The sequence below is a fragment of the Salmo salar genome, chromosome 01, assembly GCF_965601325.2.
Source record: "Salmo salar chromosome 01, fSalSal1, whole genome shotgun sequence".
NCBI classification, from domain to species: domain Eukaryota; kingdom Metazoa; phylum Chordata; class Actinopteri; order Salmoniformes; family Salmonidae; genus Salmo; species Salmo salar.
This window is the reverse complement of record NC_138291.1, coordinates 19896959-19920006: the sequence shown is the minus strand read 5'-3', so window position 1 is coordinate 19920006 and position 23048 is coordinate 19896959. Positions and strand designations below refer to the sequence as shown.

Sequence of the window (23048 nt, the reverse complement as noted above, 5' to 3'; positions counted from 1 at the left end):
AGTTTTTTCCCCCCTCATCAATCTACACACAATACCCCATAATGGCAAAGCGAAAACAGAAATAGATTATTTAGGTAAGTATACAAACCCTTTGCTATGAGACTCGAAATTGAGCTCAGGTGCATCCAGTTTCCATTGATGTAGAAACCCAGATGTTTCTACAACTTGTTTGGAGTCCATCCGCTTGGAGTTTGCCAAAAGGCACCCAAAGGACTCTCAGACCATGAGTAACAAGACTCTCTGGTCTGATGAAACCAAGATTGAACTCTTTGGCCTGAATGCCAAGCGTCACATCTGGAGGAAACCTGGTACCATCCCTACGGTGAAGCATGGTGGTGGCAGCATTGTGCTGTGGGGATGTTTTTCAGCAGCAGGGACTGGGAGACTAGTCAGGATCGAGGGAAAGATAAATGGAGCAAAGTAAAGAGAGATCCTTGATGAAAACCTGCTCCAGACCGCTCAGGACCTCACCTTCCAACAGGACAATGACCCTAAGCACACAGCCAAGACAACGCAGAAGTGGCTTCGGGATAAGTCTCTGAATGTCCTTGAGTGGCCCAGCCAGAGCCCGGACTTGAACCCGATCAAACATCTCTTTAGAGACCTGAAAATATCTGTGCAGCGATGCCCCCCATCCAACCTGACAGAGCTTGAGAGGATCTGCAGAGAATAATGGGAGAAATTCCCCAAATACAGGTGTGCCAAGCTTGTAGCGTAGCGTCATACACAAGAAGACTCGATGCTGTAATCGTTGCCAAAGGTGCGTCAACAAAGTACTGAGTAAAGGGTCTGAATACTTATGTAAATGTTTTTGTTCGTTTTATTTGTAAAAAAAACAACTTTTTTTTGTTTTGTCATTATCAGGTAGTGTGTATATTGACGAAGGGGAAGAAAATCTATTTAATCAATTTTAGTATAAGGCTGTAACGTAACCAAATGTGGAAAAAGTCAGGTGTCTAAATACTTTCTGAATTAACTGTCTAAACTGACAAGAGTCGGTCTTTAAAAAAAATCCAAGTAGATCAATAGATTTTCTTTGCAATAACTAAATCATGATGATCACATTTTCGAAATACAACTATCAAAATGTGCAGAATTATGGGTAATTACAGTCAATTACAATTTGTTATGAATTGATAAATTGTATTTCAAGTTTTGCAAAAGTGGGTCTAAGATATGAAATCCAGGTACAAAGGCAAGAAAATGATCAGACATTCTGAAAATGTATTTAAGAATTTCGTTGAGAAACATGTAGACGCCACATTGTTTTGTTCCACTGTGAGTGGAGATGACATTTCTGAGCAGTCTCGGAGAAGCTCTGCATACGGCTCCCTGACATCACTAGCAGCATCTGAACACCGCTCTGCATTTGGGTCAGAGTTATAGAACCCCATCCCCAAGGTCTAGAACTCTCTGAGTTCTCGAGCTGAGGCTGGGAGAAGTTCAGAGACCAAAGATCCAGGAGAAGCCCTGGAGAGACCCAGGGTGCTGTAGTTTGACCAGACCCTGAGACATGAGAAATGCTCCATCTACATCTCACACTTTCAACAGGAAACTCCTCCTATTGTACCTCCAGACTTTCTTTTTATGGCAGATAAGAAATCTATCTGTGGCCAGGACAGAGCACAAATACTGATTCCATTGAGCTTTGAGGCTTAATCAGATCTTAGCAAATTCTGGAAATAATTGAAATGTTGACCTTTGAATAATAAGGGGGATTACATTGACTCAGTCTGACAATTACTCTTAAATCAAATTAGTTGAACTTTGTTGCTGATTTTTTCCATAACAATCACTTAAATTCAATTATGTTCATGTGGAATTTGAATATGATAGGTGGATGAATCTAGGAGCCTTTGCTTCAGGAGGTTGTGAATATATTGATGGATGTATTCATGGAAGTCTGAAGTGATGGCTTTGATGGTGTAGCCTAGCCTCTCTGTATGTAAGGCAGATGTTTATCACAGTTTCACTATCTAATAAAACGAATCAAACTGAAAATCAAGGATGAGGCCAAGAGTTTTACACTTTCGTGGAAATCTTTTATTTTACATCTAAATTAAACACATAGGTCTGTCGGTTTATCAAAAAACACATTCACTATCATTAACTAAACCTAGTTATCAGTTAAATAATTTCAAACAAGATCACAGTAATAACAAGCCAGACAAGAGAAGCATTGAACAACATTTAAAATAATTAGAATGGACCATGGTGACATTTGTCCCATGCATAAAAAGCATTTTGACACGAGTCAAGACAGTACATAAGGCAGTATTTTAATACTGCAACTAGAGGTTGAATTTTAAAAATGGATTACTAACTTTACCAGACTGCAGAGGATTGTGATGTGGTTTTCCACAGTTCAGTGCTGTTTTGTGTGAGGAAAATGTCACCCTCTAGGTCACATAAAATCTGAGGTCAGAGATCATGGGGAAGTCTAAATTATTGACTTTCCAACAAAACAAACCAACATAAGTGTCAACAAGTCAGTCTAGAAACACAGAAAGACACGTCTTATGTGCCGACTAGAGGAAAGTAATATTAGTAAATGCTTATAGGTTTACTAAATTTGATCAATTACCTGGATGAGTTGAACCTCTGCTATCAACAACCTCAACTTGTATAGATTGTGCATTTGGCCCCAGCTTCTTCCTGCAGTCCTCCAGCTGTACTCGAACACTCTTGAGAGGCAGCAGTATCCTCTGTGCTCCACTGTTACAGCCAGGACTCAGTGATTTCCTGCAGTCCTTCAGCAGTACGGTCACCCTCTTGAGGGGCGAATTGGGATCAGGTTGGTGGGGAAGAGACAGGCTGGGACTGTCCTCACAATCCTAAAATAAAAGATAACATAAACAGACATTGTAGGTGGTGTCAAATGGAACAATATACATTGATGAACTACATCATTTTGTAATGTATGCTTACTACGCTACCTCCTCCAGTTTCATAGACTCTGCATTTGGCCCAAGCAGGTTAATGCAGTCTTCCAGCAGCAGTGCAAGAGGAGGCAATGTGCACTGAGCTCCACTGTTACAGTCAGGACCCAGTGTGACCGTAGGTTCAGGATCAGGTTGGTAGGGAAGAGACAGGCTGGCACTGTCCTCACAATCCTAGAATTATAACAGATATTATGCAGGCTTGTCAAGCTCAATATCTGTATAGAACAAACAGTAGATTTCTGAAAAGGTGTAGCAAGAGGGACGTTATTGAATTGCGGTGGCATTTGGGCATGGCATTTTGGAAAAATGTACATACCGTAATTTCCGGACTATTAAGCGCACCTGAATATAAGCCGCACCCACTGAATTAAAAAAATATATATATTTTGAACATAAATAAGCCGCACATGTCTATAAGCCACAGGTGCCTACCGGTACATTGAAACAAATGAACTTAACACAGGCTTTAACGAAACACGGCTTGTAACAAAAATAAATAGGCTTTAACGAAACACGGCTTGTAACAAAAAATGTAAAAATAGCAGTAAGCTTTAGTTGTCTTTTTGCACTGAGTCAATTCCTCAGGCTGCTGTTTCCAACGTCTTATCATCGACTCATTAAGACCAAGCTCCCGTGCAGCAGCTCTATTTCCTTTTCCAACAGCCAGATCAATCGCCTTCAACTTGAAAGCTGCATCATATGCATTTCTCCGTGTCTTTGCCATGATGACGGTGACAAAATGACTACCGTAATCAGAATGAGGGGAAGTTTGAGAGTGCTCGATTTAATCTAAACAGTAAACAAAAAAGTTGTTTGACCTTAACCCGTTCGGCAATTTCATTGGTCTAATGAAAGCTTCATGCCGCCAAAAAACTGAGCACATCACAGAATGTGTTTTAAAAAAATAAATAAAATTGAAAGCGGGAAAAATCCATATATTAGCCACGTCATTGTTTAAGCCGCGAGGTTCAAAGCCTGGGGGAAAAGTTGCGGCTTATAGTCCGGAATTTACGGTAAACTAATATGGCAGCTTAATGACTAAATCATTTTTACCTTTATGACAACATTGTGCCACCAGCAAGGTAGTAATACATTTTAGGTAAATTAAAAAACTAATTTTATGGAGACCAGAGATGCTCAAATCTAAGGTCATTAACCCTTTAAAGATCAATAACCAAAGTAATATGATTAACAACTTTTATCACAATGTCATTTCATTTATCTTGAGTAACACCAATTGACACTATGGTTTTAGACACCAAATTGTCAATGGAATTATCAAATTTATGACATACTAAAAGGATGTGATTATATAATTTTTTTCTAGACCCCTCCCCGATAAGAGTTAATAGTCAGGATCCTTCTTTGTAATGAGCTTAAGGCAGAAACACCAATGACATAAAACTAAGGGACATATTATATTTTGTAATAAATTATATTAGGTATTTGGAATAGACGTCTTTGTTTTCATTGATTTAAATACTTGTTTACTTTCTAGCATTCAAAATAATAGATAACATATCCCTAAATCATGTCACTACAACTACTGGGACAAGCCAACTGTACCCTTAGTAAAATGCATGAACATCATTGATAAAACGTTCAATATCAATAAAAACATTTATGTTCTGTAACTGTTAGTCATTTGAAAGTGTTTTTCATGGTTGCAAAGGCGAGGGGTGCAAATTCCAGCGCAATTCAAGAACAACCCAAGTCTTATCTTTGGGAAGTGACACAAACATGAAGAGGATGTTAGCTAGCAAACCCAACAAGGTTTGGCATTGGTGAAAAGTAGCTATATATTCCTGCAATAGAGTGCGCTAGCTATCTTTTCTTTATGGGCTGTTGGACGAAGCCTCCCAGGACAAGCCTCGCTTGGTAACGTTCCTGTAAAGTCAACCAGCAAGCTACAAATCAGCCTATGTTAAGGCAGGGCAAACCCGTTTTGGTGAATTCTGGTATATGAAATAATTTTTTAAATTTTATTTGTCACAACAGGTGTAGACCTTAGTGAAATGCTTACTTACAAGCCCTTAACCTGTTAGGGCTAGGGGGCAGTATTGACACGGCTGGATAAAAAACATACCCGATTTAATCTGGTTACCACTCCTACCCAGTAACTAGAATATGCATATACTTATTACATATGGATAGAAAACACCCTAAAGTTTCTAAAACTGTTTGAATGGTGTCTGTGTATAACAGAACTCAAATGGCAGGTCAAAACCTGAGAGATTCCTTTACAGGAAGTGGCCTGTCTGACCATTTCTTGAACTTCTTTTCCATCTCTATCTTTTACTAAGGATCTCTGCTCTAACGTGACACTTCCCACGTCGTCCATAGGCGCTCAGAGCCCGGGAAAAAACAGAATGTCGTCATTCCAGCCCCAGGCTGAAACACATTATCGCCTTTCTCAAGTGGCCGATCAAGGGACTCTGGGCTTATGCGCGTGACCCGACCGCCCCCGCCTTTGTGATTTTTTCCTCTGTTTGCCGAAAAGGAGATTCCCTGTCGGAATATTATCGCTTTTCTACGAGAAAAATGGCGTAAAAATTGATTTTAAACAGCGGTTGACATGCTTCGAAGTACGGTAATGGAATATTTAGAATTTTATTGTCACGAATTGCGCCATGCGCGCGACACTTCTTTACCATTTCGGATAGTGTCTGGAACGCACGAACAAAACGCCGCTATTCGGATATAACGATGGATTATTTTGGACCAAACCAACATTTGTTATTGAAGTAGCAGTCCTGGGTGTGCATTCTGACGAAGACAACAAAAGGTAATCAAACTTTTATAATAGTAAATATGATTATGGTGAGTGCTAAACTTGCCGGGTGTCTAAATAGCGAGCCCGTGATGCCTGGGCTATGTACTTAGAATATTGCAAAATGTGCTTTCACCAAAAAGCAATTTTAAAAATCGGACATATCGAGTGCATAGAGGAGGTCTGTATCTATAATTCTTAAAATAATTGTTATGCTTTTTGTGAACGTTTATCGTGAGTAATTTAGTAAAATGTTAGCGAATTCCCCGGAAGTTTGCGGGGGGTATGCTAGTTCTGAACGTCACATGCTAATGTAAAAAGCTGGTTTTTGATATAAATATGAACTTGATTGAACAAAACATGCATGTATTGTATAACATAATGTCCTACGGTTGTCATCTGATGAAGATCATCAAAGGTGAGTGCTGCATTTAGCTGTCTTCTGGGTTTTGGTGACATTATATGCTGGCTTGAAAAATGGGTGTCTGATTATTTCTGGCTTGGTACTCTGCTGACATAATCTAATGTTTTGCTTTCGTTGTAAAGCCTTTTTGAAATCGGACAGTGTGGTTAGATTAACGAGAGTCTTGTCTTTAAATAGCTGTAAAATAGTCATATGTTTGAGAAATTGAAGTAATAGGATTTTTAATGTTTTGAAAATCGCGCCACAGGCTGCAAGTGGCTGTTACGTAGGTGGGACGAATTCGTCCCGCCTAGCCCAGAGAGGTTTTAACTAACAATGCAGTTAAGACAGTATTTACTAAATAAACAATTTGAAAAAATAACAAATAACGTTAGTCGATGTAAGAGGTAACATGTACATGGAGGTAAAGTGACTATGCATAGATAATAAACAGTAGTGTAAAAATGGGGGGGGGGGGGGTAACTCTGGGTCTTAATTGAAAAGGATGCTGTCGCTGCTGCCTGTTGACATTACTACATGATTCCATATGTTATTTCATAGTTTGTGTTTTCACTATCATTGTACAATGTAGAAAAATAGTCAAAATAAAGCGTGTCCATACTTTTGACTGGTAATGTACATGTGCAACAGTAATCATTACTTGTATTTTTTTTACGAGAACCTTTTAAACTGCACACACCAAAACAGAAAGAGAAAAGAAACACTGCTTTGTCAATCACTCCTATCAATTATCACTTTGAAATCAATTGCACATCCTGTTAACACAGCTCAAAAACCACACGGAATCTGGGAATAATGTATACGTCACTGGTTAGAGGACAATTTGTAGAAGACAGCTAGCTACATTTTGAAGTGCTGCATTTTGATTCAAGTGGGTTGCCAATGCCGTAAATGTAACACCGTGCCCAAACCACCATCATGCACAAATTGATTTTGTCCCCCCACACGCCGGTTGAAATATCAAAACAAACTCTAAACCAATTATATTAATTTGGGGACAAGTCAAAAAGCATTAAACATGGATGGCAATTTAGCTAGCCACAGCTAGCTAATTTATCCTATTTCGCTAGCTAGCGTGCTGTTGCTAGCTAATTTGTCCTGGAATATAAACAGAGTTATTTTACCTGAAATGCACAAGGTCCTCTACTCCCACAATTAATCCACACATAAAACAATCAAGCGAATCGTTTCTAGTCATCTCTCCTCCTTACAGGCTTTTTCTTCTTTGGACTTTATATGATGATTGGCAACTAACTTTCATAATAAGATGTATTACCACAACTGACCTCAGTTTATCTTTCAAACACACACGTGGGTATAACCAATGAGGAGATGACACTTAGATATATGCTTCTAAAATGAGGTGAGGCAGGACTTGCATTGCGTTCAAATAGAAGCAACTTCTATTTTAGCGCCTGGCAATGCAGATGAGTAGTGTGGGTGCAATGATTGAATAACATGCATGTGTAAATGTATTTTTGTAACAGCTGACCAAACAGCTGTGTAGCACTGTTTCAACACTATTCAAAGGCCACATGGAAACTTGCAATAACCTCTACATGGTTGGTTAGATGAGCATTTGTACAAGGCTTCTATCAACATTTTGGAATGGCAAATGTTGATTTCGGGAGGCTGCAACCAAGGATAATGGAACAAACAACTTTTCCTGTTAGTTAACGTCAACAAATAACGACCTGCCATAGGTAATCAACAGTCACAACGGTTGGTTGCTATTTAAGTGATAGTTTGACTTTAAAATCAGTCTATTGATATGTGGCCAGTGACTTTCATAGAGACCGCCACCGAATTATCCGTTCCATTTGAAAAAGAAAATGATAGCTGCGTTGTAAATCTAACCTCTTCATAGACGCCGACTGCTTTACCGCCTATTGGTGATAGTATCTTCTGGTAGGTTTTTGGTTAAGATCCCCCGACGCTCGTCAACGGTAAAACATCGCTTGCCTTACGGTTTTGGAAACAAAGAACTCTTTCATATCAGCGAGAAATAATAATAAAAATGTTAATTTCTACACACCTTTACAGGGTTAGTTTTCCCACGTGGCCACCTGTGTTAATGATCTCCCTGTGTGGAAACTTAACTGGCCAGGAGTTTAGTTTGTCAACTGGTGGCATATACCGTTTGTAGATCTGTGCAAAAACTATTACAGCAAGTGTATATATTTAATTTGAAAGATTATTTCCGACTGATATGGAAGATAAGGGGCAAATCAGAATATGTTTAGAAAAATCGGTTTGAAAGCAACAATTGACGTTTCTAAACTTTAAAAACACAGTTTCGGGAATTGTAGTTCACATGGAGCTAACCATGGGCGAATGTAACCACAGAAAACCCTATGTATGAAAAATAAGGGTTTGAGAGCTGTGTCCTCCCAGTGCTTATGACAACGTAAACTGTACAAAACCAAAGATATTAATATGTTTTGAGGCAATTGATGTTTTGGCATCGTATTGAATAAACTTTAATAGTAAAGTCACCAATCTGAGGTAAAACGGGTGTAATTTGGCTAATACACCCCCCCAATTCGATGTGGTCGAAACATCAATGTGTAATGTAACACTGTCCACATCATGGAAAGTAGCGTAATATGCATTAGATGGCAAAATAATTCAATATCTTAATTTAGGATGATAGTAAAAGAAGCAAACTTCATTTTTTCACAAGTATCACACATCTCAGTAGTTTGCCCATTTGGACAAAATGCTCGTAAACACAATTTAATCAGGCGCTATAGACTATGTGCAAATATGCTGTTTGCTTACCATGTTATTGAATTAGCTGTGTCCTTTTTTTTTGTAGGGTCGTTTCACGTTGGCAGCTACAGTAGTTATGTTATTATTAGGTGCGAAATGCTAGGCAAATTAAAGTTTGGAACCTTTTTGACTAGGCCACGAAATGAAAGGCATTCTCCGCATGCTCTGAAATGATGTTTCTTTTTGTGGATAATCATGTCGGATGGCATGGCTTGTGATGCAGTACCGCCACCACCTGGACTGGAGTTTTTTTTATTTGACTACCTGACACCCTGTAGGCTTCATTTGTTTCTTGTTGATGTATTAAATCAAAAGGTGCTTAGGTATATCTTGACTTCATGGTCCAATATTTACAAGAGAGAGAGATGGCCCAGCAGTGTTTGTATACATAACCACACCAAGATTAACCAAAACACACCCCAACATCGCAAAAACGTTTCATTCAAAAACTTTATTGGAATTCTTGCATAACTCTACAACTCAACATGACATCTACACACATTCGGACAGACCTAGCCATAGAGTTAAAGTGCTCAATCTTTTAGGAAAGCTGTGATGTGTACAGAGAGAACAGAGATAGACTTACAGCAAGAGGAGTAGGTACAACAAATTGTCCCTCATCCCGGGTAGCAAATCCTGGTCTTGGAATCAGGGTTCCTGTCAATTCAGTAAGTACACGGAAATTCCAATTCTCTGCCATGATTTTCAATTAGGAAAATTTGGAATTTTAATTTTGTTTACTTTCTGAATTTACTGGAATTGAAAAGGAATTTATTATTTGCTTTGGACGTGTAGGTTAAATGTAGCCAATCATTGATATTGATCAATTAATCCCTTAACATTCCGTGAGGTGACCAGACCAGTAGTCAGATAATTGAGGTGCTTGGTTGGAACTAAACCATGCAATATCTGGACACTCGAGGACCAGCTCGAGAGACTGAAGGGGAATGAGTGAGAGTGATGAGGAAACTGGGAGAAGCACAGTCAATCACAGAAGCAGGCACAGAACAAGGATATTTGGGTGTTTGACATGCAAAAATATGCTACTTTGCTCAGAAATACACTACAGACAGACAGAGAGAAGAATGTGTTGCATCTTGAGGTGCCCAGTGGACACATCTTTGAGGTGCAACTCAGTGTGGAAAAACACCAAAGAAGAACTCCGGAGATTGACAGTGTCCTGACACACACACACACACACACACACACACACACACACACACACACACACACACACACACACACACACACACACACACACACACACACACACACACACACACACACACACACACACACACACGGAGCAGCAGTGTAATACAAAGACACACAATAGCAGCAGCAGCAGTCTGAGGTGACTGAGGAGTGGCAGGCGTGGTTTAAGGTACCTCTGGACTGATCAGGTAGGCTGGGTTAGAGGCAAGGGAGGGTTTAGTGTACATTGTAGTGTGTATGTGTGTGTAGGTTTGCGTGTGTGTTTGTTCACAGGTAAGGCTGGGGATAGGGGTGAGCTAGGCTGAGAGATTTTGAGGGGTTGTGAGAAAATCCCCTGATGACCATAATGGAGAAGACTACTGCAGTTGTATGTGTGGTGAGTGAGAGACTTATACAGAAAGACAGAAAGACAGGAGAAACACCAGTAAACACAAGCACAATCTTTTCCTTTTTTTCCTCCTCCCCCCAGTGTATTCCTCTTCCTCCCCAGTGTATTCCTCCTCCTCCCCAGTGTATTCCTCCTCCTCCCCAGTGTATTCCTCCTCCTCCCCAGTGTATTCCTCCTCCTCCCCAGTGTATTCCTCCTCCTCCCCAGTGTATTCCTCCTCCTCCCCAGTGTATTCCTCCTCCTCCCCAGTGTATTCCTCCTCCTCCCCAGTGTATTCCTCCTCCTCCCCAGTGTATTCCTCCTCCTCCCCAGTGTATTCCTCCTCCTCCCCAGTGTATTCCTCCTCCTCCCCAGTGTATTCCTCCTCCTCCCCAGTGTATTCCTCTTCCTCCCCAGTGTATTCCTCCTCCTCCCCAGTGTATTCCTCCAGTAGTCCTTTCTTCCAGTGTTAGGGGTACAGATCCTGTGTTGTTTCACACAGCGCTTGTCAATAGCAAAGACTTCAGATACACCCCCCCCACCCCCTTTAAAAAGTCCCCCACATTCCTCTGCTTAGCTCTGAAGCAGCAGCAAAATAAGCACTACTCCCTCACTTCTGAATCCCAAATCGATCCCTAGCAACTATTCCCTACGCACTCCTGAAGCAATATAGCCCCACATTTTATTCACCTATCATATCACAAGGCAAGTTGAAGGAATTACCTTATTATTGAACCCTATTCATCCTTACTGACCAACAGGAGTGCCTAGGAAGTCGGGCCTAGGCGTTGATCTCTCCTAGCTTCTATAGTTTCTCTCCACCAGGTGGGAGTATAGTGCTGTTTAACGTACCGCACTACATGTACACACACGCACATATTTTCAGCAGTACTCACAGCCAATCTTCACAGTATAAAAAATTATAATAGTCTTGTTTCACAACCACAGCACAAGAGCACCGTAACACAAACAGAGTAGACCTTATCAGCTCATCTCTGGGTCTCTTGGTGTGTATCAGAGTCCACACACAACCCCCCTCATTCATAGTGGGCTGGCTTTCTGGCCATGAAGCCATTCCCTCCATAGAGAGTCCAATCCATGTCCAACTGACTGATTGAGGGTTAGCATCTCGCTACTTAGCAAGCTCTGTGAAAAGCTGTCCAGGAGTGATCCATCTGTCAGTCAAACTGAAAGCCCCACTTCCTCTCTCACATATTCCTCCTGAATGGGAGGGACCTGTGTGTATGTCAAAGGTGGGGAGCGGGACAACTGACAACTTCCTGTTCAGCAGTGATGACATAATTTCCTGTTTCCGGTCAGGCACTGGCTCCATTGTCACCATTATTAGTGACGCGGCCGAAGCTCGTCCCGTGGGTGATAAGCGTGGGTGGGGCCACGGACAGATCACACTGGCTGCTGTGCCGTGATTGGGCATCCAGTCCGTGGAGGCTGCTGTGAGTGGACAGCGGGTGGTCGTGGCGGGGCGTGCTGCCGTGGGGGGGTAGAGTGCGCTCCTCGCCGCCTCGGTAACTACAGGGGGTGTAGCTGGGCGCAGGGGAAAGAGAGGGGGAGGAGACGTTAGTTAAGTAGTTCACAACTTTATGTACAACACACACATCCACACCAACAGGTATGCCAGCTGTGCACTCTAATCTACAGCCAGGTGATTTTATCTCAGGTATAGAACTGTTAATAACAGATAGATTAGTAGTCGTCTACAGAAAAGGATTTCTTGAAGTGCCATAACTAGGCTATGGAAAGCCTGAATCCAGTTTCATCATGTATTAATCTTTGATTATAAAAACGGCTCATATATAGTGGCATCCGTAGCCAACCCTCCCTCCCTCCTTTCCACCTTCTCTCTCACTCTCCTACCGTCCGTCTCGGGAGCGATGTAGACTGCCATGGTAACTGGTCTTGCTGTGCACGCTGCCAGCGTTGCTGCGGGTGGAGGAGGCGTGGCCCAGTGAATGGATTGGTCTGCGGTCATCAGGGGCGTGTCTAGGGTCGTCAGGCTCGTCCAGGATGGCCAGGTGAGTGGAGGAGGCGTGGGTGGAGGTGCCCTGGGGGAGGGGGATTAGGAATGAAAAACAATTAGTGATATCATATTATATTACATTATGAATTATGGTTAGGGCCATGTTTAATGACAAGGTCATGGTGCCAATCATACCTGGGTGGAGGTTCCCCGTGATTTCCTGATGATGGGGGTGTGGGGGTCCCTCAGTAGAGACTGGGCAAAGTCTGGCTCCTGGAGCACCTGTCTGCTCTCATTCACCCCACTACTGCGGAGGGAGGAGTGCAGGGAGAGAGGAGGAAGTGAGTGAGAGGAGTAAAGGGGTGAAGGGGGAGGGAGTGAGAGGGGGAGGGAGGGAGGGAGGGAGGGAGAGAGGGAGAGGGAGGGAGGGGAAGAGAGAGGCATGGGATGGCAGGAAATGAGTGGAAGGGGAGGGAGGAGAGAGGGGGGGCATGGGAGGGCAGGAAATGAGTGGAAGGGGAGGGAGGGAGGGAGGGAGGGAGGGAGGGAGGGAGGGAGGGAGGGAGGGAGGGAGGGAGGGAGGGAGGGAGGGAGGGAGGGGGGAGGGAGGGAGGGGGGAGGGAGAAGGGCAAGCCAAAAGAAAAGGGATGGGGGAGAGAAGGGAAAGGGAGTGATACACAGAAGAGGGCAGGGAGAGAGGGAAGGGTGAGAGAATTTCAGAGAGGAGATGGAGATATGGAGGAGTGGGAGGGAGGAGAGATTGATGGGGTGAGCAGAGGAGGAGGAGGGTGTTGTTGAGGGTGGGAGAACAGGCACAGAAAATAACCTAATCACCATGGAGACCGGGTTATGGGAAGAGTGTGTGTCAGGAGGGAGGGAATGACGAGGCTTTTAATGACATTCCACATTCAAATGTTGGTCAAATTGCTCATTTGAATATTTTCTGCAATTTATCAAGCTAGCGAGTGGTTCTACATTACTACGTAATGAAATTACCGGCTTGAAATGAGAAATACACAAACATTAAAATACACGCGCAGTCACGAGCCCACCTCTCTCGCTTTCTCTCTCCCGGCTTACTCTTTGTTTCTGCGTCTGTGTAGGAAGCTGGCCCATTCGAAGCAGGTCTTCTTGCTGCCCACCCAGAAAACTGAGGGAATCCCCACCACCAGCATCATCAGGTACTTAATGAGGAACAGGGCCAGATCTGGACGACTGGTCTGCTCAACCTACACAGAGAAAGAGGGGGTTGAGGGAGTGAGTCCAGAAACATCTGCTCTTTCATCAAAACAACTATTCAACCTAACACACAGCGAAAGAGGGAGGACAGAGAGGAGAGTGGGATGGTGTGTGTCCTCTTCCTCATACTGCACAGCTCAACGCCCACAGACAGTCCTCCCTTCTGCTCTACTCCACAAGCCAACGCAGTGACTGTGTGTGTGTGTGTGTGTGTGTGCGTGTGCTGCACACAGAGACAGCGAGAAAGGCTAGCTACCTGTAGTCTAAAACAGGGCTCTCCAAGCCTGTTCCTGGAGAGCTACGGTCCTGTAGGTTTTCACTCCAACCCTAATCCACCTGATTGTAATAATTAGCTGGTTGATAATCTGAACCAGGTTAGTTAGAACTGGGGTTGGAGACAAAACCTACACAAGGGTAGCTCTCCAGGAACAGGGTTGGAGAGCCCTGGTCTAAAACCACAACTTTCTCTTGTGGCCACAAATTACATCACTAAAATGTGCCACCACACACACACACACACACACACACACACACACACACACACACACACACACACACACACACACACACACACACACACACACACACACTCAACCTCCGGGGGAGCGATCAGATAACATGGAGTAAAATGTGAATTCCAGAGTGACTACGGGATGCAGAGAGGGTCACTGCACAGGGAGGACACACACGTCAGAGAAACTTGAGCACTAGCACCTGCTCCTACCACATGTTCCACATACACACCAACACATTCACACACTCATCACTGCTCATATTACTTTTATTCATTCAACTTTATACTATGAAAGAGAGACAGAGAGACAGAGAGAGAGAGACAGATGTAGAGAGAGACAGAGAGAGAGATAGATAGACGTGTGTGTACTATTGCAGCTGTAATGTCCATCAGTGGAGGCAGCTGAGGGGAGGACGCTCATAATAATGGCTGGAACAGAGTGAATGGAATGGCATCGAACATATGGAAACCAAGTGTTTGGAATATTTGATACCATTCCAAATATTCCGCTGCAGCCATTACCATGAGCCCATCCTCCCAAATGAAGGTGCCACCAACCTCCTGTGATGTCCACCCTTCTCAACTTTTCTAATAACCTACATTCTCTCTATTGCAGTGGCAGACACACATCCACTTTTAACTGATATATGTCCGGGAAGATGAAAGGCTTCGCCACCTGGTAATCTGTGGTTGGTGTGTGGTTGGTGTGTGGTTGGTGTGTGGTTGGTGTGTGTGTGTGTGGGTTGGTGTGTGTATGTGTGTGGTTGGTGTGTGGTTGGTGTGGTTGGTGTGTGGTTGGTGTGTGGTTGGTGTGTGGTTGGTGTGGTTGGTGTGTGGTTGGTGTGTGGTTGGTGTGTGGTTGGTGTGTGTGTGTGTGTGGTTGGTGTGTGTATGTGTGTGGTTGGTGTGTGGTTGGTGTGTGTATGTGTGTGGTTGGTGTGTGGTTGGTGTGTGTATGTGTGTGGTTGGTGTGTGGTTGGTGTGTGTATGTGTGTGGTTGGTGTGTGGTTGGTGTGTGTATGTGTGTGGTTGGTGTGTGGTTGGTGTGTGGTGGTGTGTGGTTGGTGTGGGTGGTGTGTGGATGTGTGTGGTTGGTGTGTGTATGGTGTGGTTGGTGTGTGTATGTGTGTGGTTGGTGTGTGTATGTGTGTGGTTGGTGTGTGTATGTGTGTGGTTGGTGTGGTTAGTGGGTGGTGTGTGGTTGGTGTGGTTAGTGTGGTTGGTGTGTGGTTGGTGTGTGGTTGGTGTGTGGTTGGTGTGTGGTTGGTGTGTGGTTGGTGTGTGGTTGGTGTGTGTATGGTGTGTGGTTGGTGTGTGGTTGGTGTGTGTATGTGTGTGGTTGGTGTGTGGTTGGTGTGTGGTTGGTGTGTGGTTGGTGTGTGTATGTGTGTGGTTGGTGTGTGGATGGTGTGTGGTGTGTGTGGTGTGTGGATGTGTGTGGTTGGTGTGTGTATGTGTGTGGTTGGTGTGTGTATGTGTGTGGTTGGTGTGTGTATGTGTGTGGTGGTGTGGTTAGTGTGGTTGGTGTGTGGTTGGTGTGGTAGTGTGGTTGGTGTGTGGTTGGTGTGTGGTTGGTGTGTGGTTGGTGTGTGGTTGGTGTGTGGTTGGTGTGTGTATGTGTGTGGTGGTGTGTGGTTGGTGTGTGGATGTGTGTGGTGTGTGGATGTGTGTGGTTGGTGTGTGGTTGGTGTGTGTATGTGTGTGGTTGGTGTGTGGATGGTGTGTGGATGTGTGTGGTTGGTGTGTGGTTGGTGTGTGGTTGGTGTGTGTATGTGTGTGTGTGTCGAACAGAGACAGTGTGTAAGCACAGATGTTATAATTAAGCAATAAGGCCTGAGGGAAAAACCCTTGAATGAGTCGGTGTGTCCAAACTTTTGTCTGGTACCGTATATCATTTTTTCCCATCAGAAAACTTGAGGGGCCAAATAAAACCACTAGTTGGGCCGCTAGTTGGGCAGACATTGGGCCGCTAGTTGGGCCGCTAGTTGGGCAGACATTGGGCCGCTAGTTGGGCCGCTAGTTGGGCCGCCAGTTGGGCCGCCAGTTGGGCCGCCAGTTGGGCCGCCAGTTGGGCCGCCAGTTGGGCCACTAGTTGGGCCGCCAGTCGGGCCGCCAGTCGGGCCGCCAGTCGGGCCGCCAGTCGGGCCGCCAGTTGGGCCGCCAGTTGGGCCGCCAGTTGGGCAGACATTGGGCCGCTAGTTGGGCCGCCAGTTGGGCCGCCAGTTGGGCAGACATTGGGCCGCCAGTTGGGCCGCCAGTTGGGCCGCCAGTTGGGCCGCCAGTTGGGCCGCCAGTTGGGCAGACATTGGGCCGCCAGTTGGGCCGCCAGTTGGGCCGCCAGTTGGGCCACTAGTTGGGCCGCCAGTTGGGCCGCCAGTTGGGCCACTAGTTGGGGAACCCTGCCAGAACTCTTGGTGCCACTATTTAACAAGGGACCAGCTTCTGCATTCAGAATGACTGGGAGTGAATGGCAGTACAGAAAGTTTGGCATCAAAGTGAAAAATAAACACAATCGTACTGAATTTCAGCTAACTACTCAGCGAACACATATTATAACTGTCATTCTATTCATAAAAAATAGAAGAATCTACAGCCACGTTATTACTGGATTTCCCGACCGCTGGTCACGTTTTCAAGGCTAATCCTGTAGAATCCAGCAACAGCACTGGTCCCATGAATTTGTTTATTTTCTAATGCTTCAGCATGGAATTATTACATTGTCTTTACCTTCCCATCTTCAACCTAGGAGCAAAGCACAAAGTCAAATCAGGAAGTACAATATGTGCTGTGGTTTGTTGATTCCAATCCACTGGATTACATGAGCCACATCAGTTAACATCATTTGAATGAACATTCTACATTACCATGGAAATTATTGCATCACAATACCAGGCAGCCGTTGCGAGTGTATGCATGAGTTTACCAGCCAAATGGCCAGGGTTAGAGGTTCCAAACCTGTTCTATTCATTCCTGTTCAATGTGTGCTAGTGCTGCACCTTGCTTGCAGCTTTTTATGTGTGCTCGTTTGCTACAACACCTTGCTTCCCACTGGGCAAAACTGGTGGAATCAACATAGTTTCCACCTCATTTCAACCACCCCAAAAAATCGATGTGATGACGTTGAATCGGCGTGAAAAACTGATTGGTTGGATCAAAAAATATGGTAACATTTTTTGTTGATTTTATATTCAATTCATGTTAGTTGAAAAATCAACCAAATGTAAATGAAAATTAGATATTGAACTGACATCTGTGCCCAGTGGGTTGTTTCAGCAAGGAGCAACAAAGTTTTGTCACGTTGTTAAGAGTCCATGTTACCACAGAAACGGACTCAACCACACAAATGCCCGGCCGTCCTGTCTTCAGTCAGTAGTTCATTACCAAAAATGTTTTACGGTTACACGGTAATTGTGCCAGCTCTAACTCACTCTCACACACACACACACACACACACACACACACACACACACACACACACACACACACACACACACACACACACACACACACACACACACACCCACACACACACACACGGTGCTTAATAATTAAGAGGGAGCACCACAAAGCATCCACAGAGTGGAGGAAACTTAATGCCGTGCAGTTGGGTTGGGCAGAGTAACGTTACAATGTGTGGGTTACAGAAAACTAACTAGAGAGGGACTGGTAATAGGAGCAGTAAACTAGCACACAGAGAGAGAGAGATACAGAGAGACAGAGATGGATAGAGAGACAGACAGAGAGACAGAGAGTGACAGAGACAGATAGAGAGACAGAGACTGATACAGAGACAGATAGAGAGACAGAGAGCAAGAGAGAAAGAGAGACAAAGAGAGACAGAGACAGATAGAGAGACAGAGAGCGGAGAGAAGAGAGACAAAGAGACAGAGAGACAGAGAGACAGAGACGGATAGAGCGAGAGACAGACACAGAGCGAGCGAGAGAGAGAGAGAGAGACAAAGAGAGACAGAGACAGATAGAGAGACAGAGACTGATTCAGAGACAGATAGAGAGACAGAGAGCAAGAGAGAAAAAGAGACAAAGAGACAGAGAGAGCGAGAGAGAGACAGAGAGCGAGCGAGAGAGAGAGAGAGACAAAGAGAGACAAAGAGAGACAGAGACAGATAGAGAGACTGAGAGCGAGAGAGAAAAATACCTCTAAACTTACAGTGCCTTCAGTATGTATTCACATCCATTTACTTTACTTTTTCCACATTTTGTTGTGTTACTGCCTGATTTTAAAATGTATTATATTGAGATTTTTCATCACTGGCCTATTCACAATACCCCATAATGTCAAAGTACAATTATGTTTTTAGAAATTGTTAAATATAAATGAAAAATGTAAATGTCTTGAGTCAATACAATGCATTCGGGAAAGTATTCAGACCCCTTGACTTTTTCCACATTCTGTTACATTACAGCCTTATTCTAAAATGGATTAAATAAACAAAAATCATCATCAATCGACACACGATACCCCATAATGACAAAGCAAAAACAGGTTTTAGAAATGTTAGAAATATTTACATACAGTTGAAGTCGTAAGTTTACATACACTTAGGTTGGAGTCATTAAAACTCGTTTTTCAACCACTGCACAAATGTCTTGGCAAGTCAGTTAGGACATCTACTTTGTGCATGATACAAGTAATGTTTCCAACAATTGTTTACAGACAGATTATTTCACTTATTCACTGTATCACAATTCCAGTGGGTCAGAAGTTTACATGCACTAAGTTGACTCTGCCATTAAACAACTTGGAAAATTCCAGAAAATTATGTCATGGCTTTAGAAGCTTCTGATAGGCTAATTGACATAATTTGAGTCAATTGGAGGTGTACCTGTGGATGTAATTCCAGGCCTACCTTCAAATTCAGTGCCTCTTTGCTTGACATCATGGGGAAATCAAAAGAAATCAGCCATGACCTCAGAAAACAATTGTAGACCTCCACAAGTCTGGTTCATCCTTGGGAGCAATTTCCAAACGCCTGAAGGTACCACGTTCATCTGTACAAACAACAGTATGCAAGTTTAAACACCATGGGACCACGCAGCCGTCATACCGTTCAGGAAGGAGACGCGTTCTGTCTCCTAGAGATGAACGTACTTTGGTGCGAAAAGTGCAAATCAATCCCAGAACAACAGCAAAGGACCTTGTGAAGATGCTGGAGGAAACAGGTACAAAGTATCTATATCCACAGTATAACGAGTGCTATATCGACATAACCTGAAAGGCCGCTCAGCAAGGAAGAAGCCACTGCTCCAAAACCGCCATAAAAAAGCCAGACTACGGTTTGCAACTGCACATGGGGACAAAGATCGTACTTTTTGGAGAAATGTCCTCTGGTCTGATGAAACAAAAATAGAACTGTTTGGCCATAATGACTATCGTTATGGCGGAGGCTTGCAAGCTGACGAACACCATCCCAACCGTGAAGCACGGGGATGGCAGCAACATGTTATGGGGGTGCTTTGATGCTAGAGGGACTGGTGCACTTCACAAAATAGATGGCATCATGAGGTGGGAAAATTATGTGGATATATTGAATCAACGTCTCAAGACATCAGTCAGGAAGTTAAAGCTTGGTCGCAAATGGATCTTCCAAATGGACAATGACCCCAAGCATACTTCCAAAGTTGTGGCAAAATTGCTTAAGGACAACAAAGTCAAGGTATTGGAGTGGCCATCACAAAGCCCTGACCTCAATCCCATAGAAAATGTGTGGGCAGAACTGAAAAAGTGTGCGAGCAACGAGGCCTGCAAACCTGACTCAGTTACACCAGCTCTGTCAGGAGGAATGAGCCAAAATTCACCCAACGTATTGTGGGAAGCTTGTGGAAGGCTACCCGAAACATTTGACCCAAGTTAAACAATTTAAAGGCAATGCTACCAAATACTAATTGAGTGTATGTAAACTTCTGACCCACTGGGAATGTGATGAAAGAAATTAAAGCTGAAATAAATCATTCTCTCTACTATTATTCTGACATTTCACATTCTTAAAATAAAGTGGTGATCCTAACTGACCTAAGAAAGGGAATTTTTACTAGGATTAAATGTCAGGAATTATGAAAAACTGACTTTAAATGTATTTGGCTAAGGTGTATGTAAACTTCCGACTTCAACTGTAAGTATTCAGACCCTTTTCTATGAGACTCGATATTGAGCTCAGGTGCATCCTGTTTCCATTGATCATCCTTGAGATGTTTTTACAACTTGATTGGAGTCCACATGTGGTAAATTCAATTGATTGGACATGGTTTGGAAAGGCACATACCTGTCTTTATAACGTCCCACAGTTAGAGCAAAAACCAAGCCATGAGGTGTCCGTAGTGCCCTGAGACAGGATTGTATCGAGGCACAGATCTGGGGAAAGGTACCAAAACATTTCTGCAGCATTGAAGGTCCCCAAGAACACAGTGGCCTCCATCATTCTTAAATAAGAGAATTTTGAAACCACCAAGACTCTTCCTAGAGCTGGCTGCCCGGCCAAACTGAGCAATCGTGGGAGAAGGGCCTTGGTCAGAGAGGTGACCAAGAACCCGATGGTCACTCTGACAGAGCTCAAGAGTTCCTCTGTGGAGATGGGAGAAGCTTCCAGAAGGACAACCATCTCTGCAGCACTCCACCAATCAGGCCTTTATGGTAGAGTGGCCAGACAGAAGCCACTCCTCAGTAAAAGGCACGTGACAGTCCGCTTAGAGTTTGCCAAAAGGCACCTAAAGGACTCTCAGACCATGAGAAACAAAATTCTCTGGTCTGATGAAACCAAGATTCACTTTCTGGCCTGAATGCCAAGCGTCACATCTGGAGGAAACCAGGCACTGCTCATCACATGGCACCATCCCTACGGTGATGCATGGTGATGGCAGCATCATGCTGTGGGGATGTTTTTCAGCAGCAGGGACTGGGAGACTAGTCAGGATCGAGGGAAAGATGAATGGATCAAAGTACAGAGAGACCCTTGATGAAAACCTGCTCCAGAGCGCTCAGGACCTCAGACTGGGGCTAAGGTTCACCTTCCAACAGGACAATGACCCTAAGCACACTGTGGTTTCGGGACAAGTCTCTGAATGTCCTTGAGTGGCCCATTCAGAGCCTGGACTTGAACCTGATCAGACATCTCTGGAGAGAACTGAAAATAGCTGAGCAGCGACGCTCCCCATCCAACCTGACAGATCTTGAGAGGATCTGCAGAGAAGAATGTGAGGAACTCCCCAAATACAGGTGTGCCAAGCTTGTAGTGTCATACCTAAGAAGCCTTGAGGTTGTAATCGCTGCCAAAGGTGCTTCAACAAAGTACTGAGTAAAGGGTCTGAATACTTATGTAAATTTGATAATTAAGTTATACTTTTTTGTACACATTTGCAAAAATGTATAAAAACCTGTTTTTGCTTTTCCATTATGGGGTATTGTGTGTAGATTGATTAGTGGAAAAAATGATTTAATCCATTTTAGAATAAGGCTGTAACGTAACAAAATGTGGAAAAGGTGAAGGGGTCTGAATATTTTCCGAATGCACTGTAAGTGTTCAACTCCTTTGTTATGACAAGCCTAAATAACTTAAGGAGTATAAATGTGCTTAAAAAGGCACATAATAAATTGCATGGACTCACTCTGTGAGCAATAATAGTGTTTAACATGATTTCTGATGACTACCTCATCACTGTACCCCAAACATACAGTTATCTGTAAGGTCCCTCAGTCGAGCAGTGAATTTCAAACACAGACTCAACTACAAAGACCAGGGAGGTTTCCAGTGTCTCGAAAAGAAGGGCACCTATGTAAATGAGTACAACATTTAAAAAGCAGACATGGAATATCCCTTTGAGCATGGTGAAGTTATTAATTACACTTTGGATGGTTTATCAATAAACCCAGTCACTAAAAAGATACAGGTGTCCTTCCTAACTCAGTTGCCGGAGAGGAAGGAAACTGTTCAGGGATTTCACCATGAGACCAATGGTGACTTTAAAACAGTTCAGAGTTTAATGGCTGTGATAGGATAAAACTGAGGATGGACCAACAACATTGTAGTTACTCCACAATACTAAACTAATTGACAGAGTGAAAAGAAGGAAGCCTGCACAGAATAAAAATATTCCAAAACATGCATCCTGTTTGCAACAAGGCACTAAAGTAATATTGCTAAAGAAAATATGGCAAGGCAATTAACTTTTTGTCCTGAATACAAAGTGTTATGTTTGGGGCAAATCCAATACAACACATTACGGAATACCACTCTCGATAGTGGTGGTTGCATCATGTTATGGGTAGGCTTGTAATCGTTAAGTTCTGGGGAGTTTTCAGGATAAAAAAGAAACAGAATGGAACACCTGACGCTGAAAGATTAAATGACTTTTCAGCAGGACAATAACCTAAAACAGAAGTCCAAATCTACACTGGAGTTGCTTACCAAGAAGACAGTGAATGTTCCTGAGTGTCCGAGTTACAGTTTTAGCTTAAATCTACTTGAAAATCTATGGCAAAACCTGAAAAAGGCTGTCTGCCCCTGAACAAGGCAGTTAACCCACTGTTCCTTGGGTAGACCGTTATTTTAAATAAGAATATGTTCTTAACTGACTTGCCTAGTTTATTTTTTTTAAATTTAAAATGTATTTCACCTTTATTTAACCAGGTAGGCCAGTTGAGAACAAATTCTCATTTACAACTGCGACCTGGCCAAGATAAAGTAAAGCAGTGCGATAATAAACAACAACACAGAGTTACACGTGGGATAAACAAATACAATCAATAACACAATAGAAAAATCTATATACAATGTGTGCAAATGGAGTAAGGAGGTAAGGCAATAAATAGGCC

The 23048-nt window shown here is 43.4% G+C and overlaps 2 protein-coding genes across 3 annotated transcripts in view; both read right to left on the bottom strand.

The window, feature by feature from the left end:
• Window positions 1–2028: 2028 nt before the first annotated feature.
• Window positions 2029–9108, bottom strand: LOC106571589 (uncharacterized). 2 transcript variants are annotated; one of them, XM_082970076.1, is made up of 4 exons: window positions 8918–9108; window positions 2937–3113; window positions 2585–2834; window positions 2029–2415 (listed from the first exon to the last, which is right to left on the bottom strand). In XM_082970076.1, the coding sequence occupies exons 1-4, from the start codon at window positions 8918–8920 to the stop codon at window positions 2405–2407; spliced, it is 441 nt and encodes a 146-aa protein (XP_082826202.1). In that variant the 5' UTR covers window positions 8921–9108; the 3' UTR covers window positions 2029–2404. The 2 variants fall into 2 exon arrangements, 1 of the variants encoding a protein (XP_082826202.1); XR_014382928.1 differs by having other exon boundaries at window positions 2029–2834; window positions 2929–3113.
• A 1807-nt stretch (window positions 9109–10915) lies between these two features.
• Window positions 10916–23048, bottom strand: part of LOC106571436 (frizzled-3) — a 42337-nt gene continuing 30204 nt past the window's right edge. The window contains exons 7-10 of the mRNA XM_014144576.2: window positions 13549–13697; window positions 12664–12775; window positions 12366–12553; window positions 10916–12035 (exon numbers count right to left, since the gene is read on the bottom strand). Coding sequence (XP_014000051.2) covers window positions 11807–12035; window positions 12366–12553; window positions 12664–12775; window positions 13549–13697 — 678 coding nt within the window. The 3' untranslated portion in view covers window positions 10916–11806. The remainder of the gene's footprint in view (window positions 12036–12365; window positions 12554–12663; window positions 12776–13548; window positions 13698–23048) is intronic.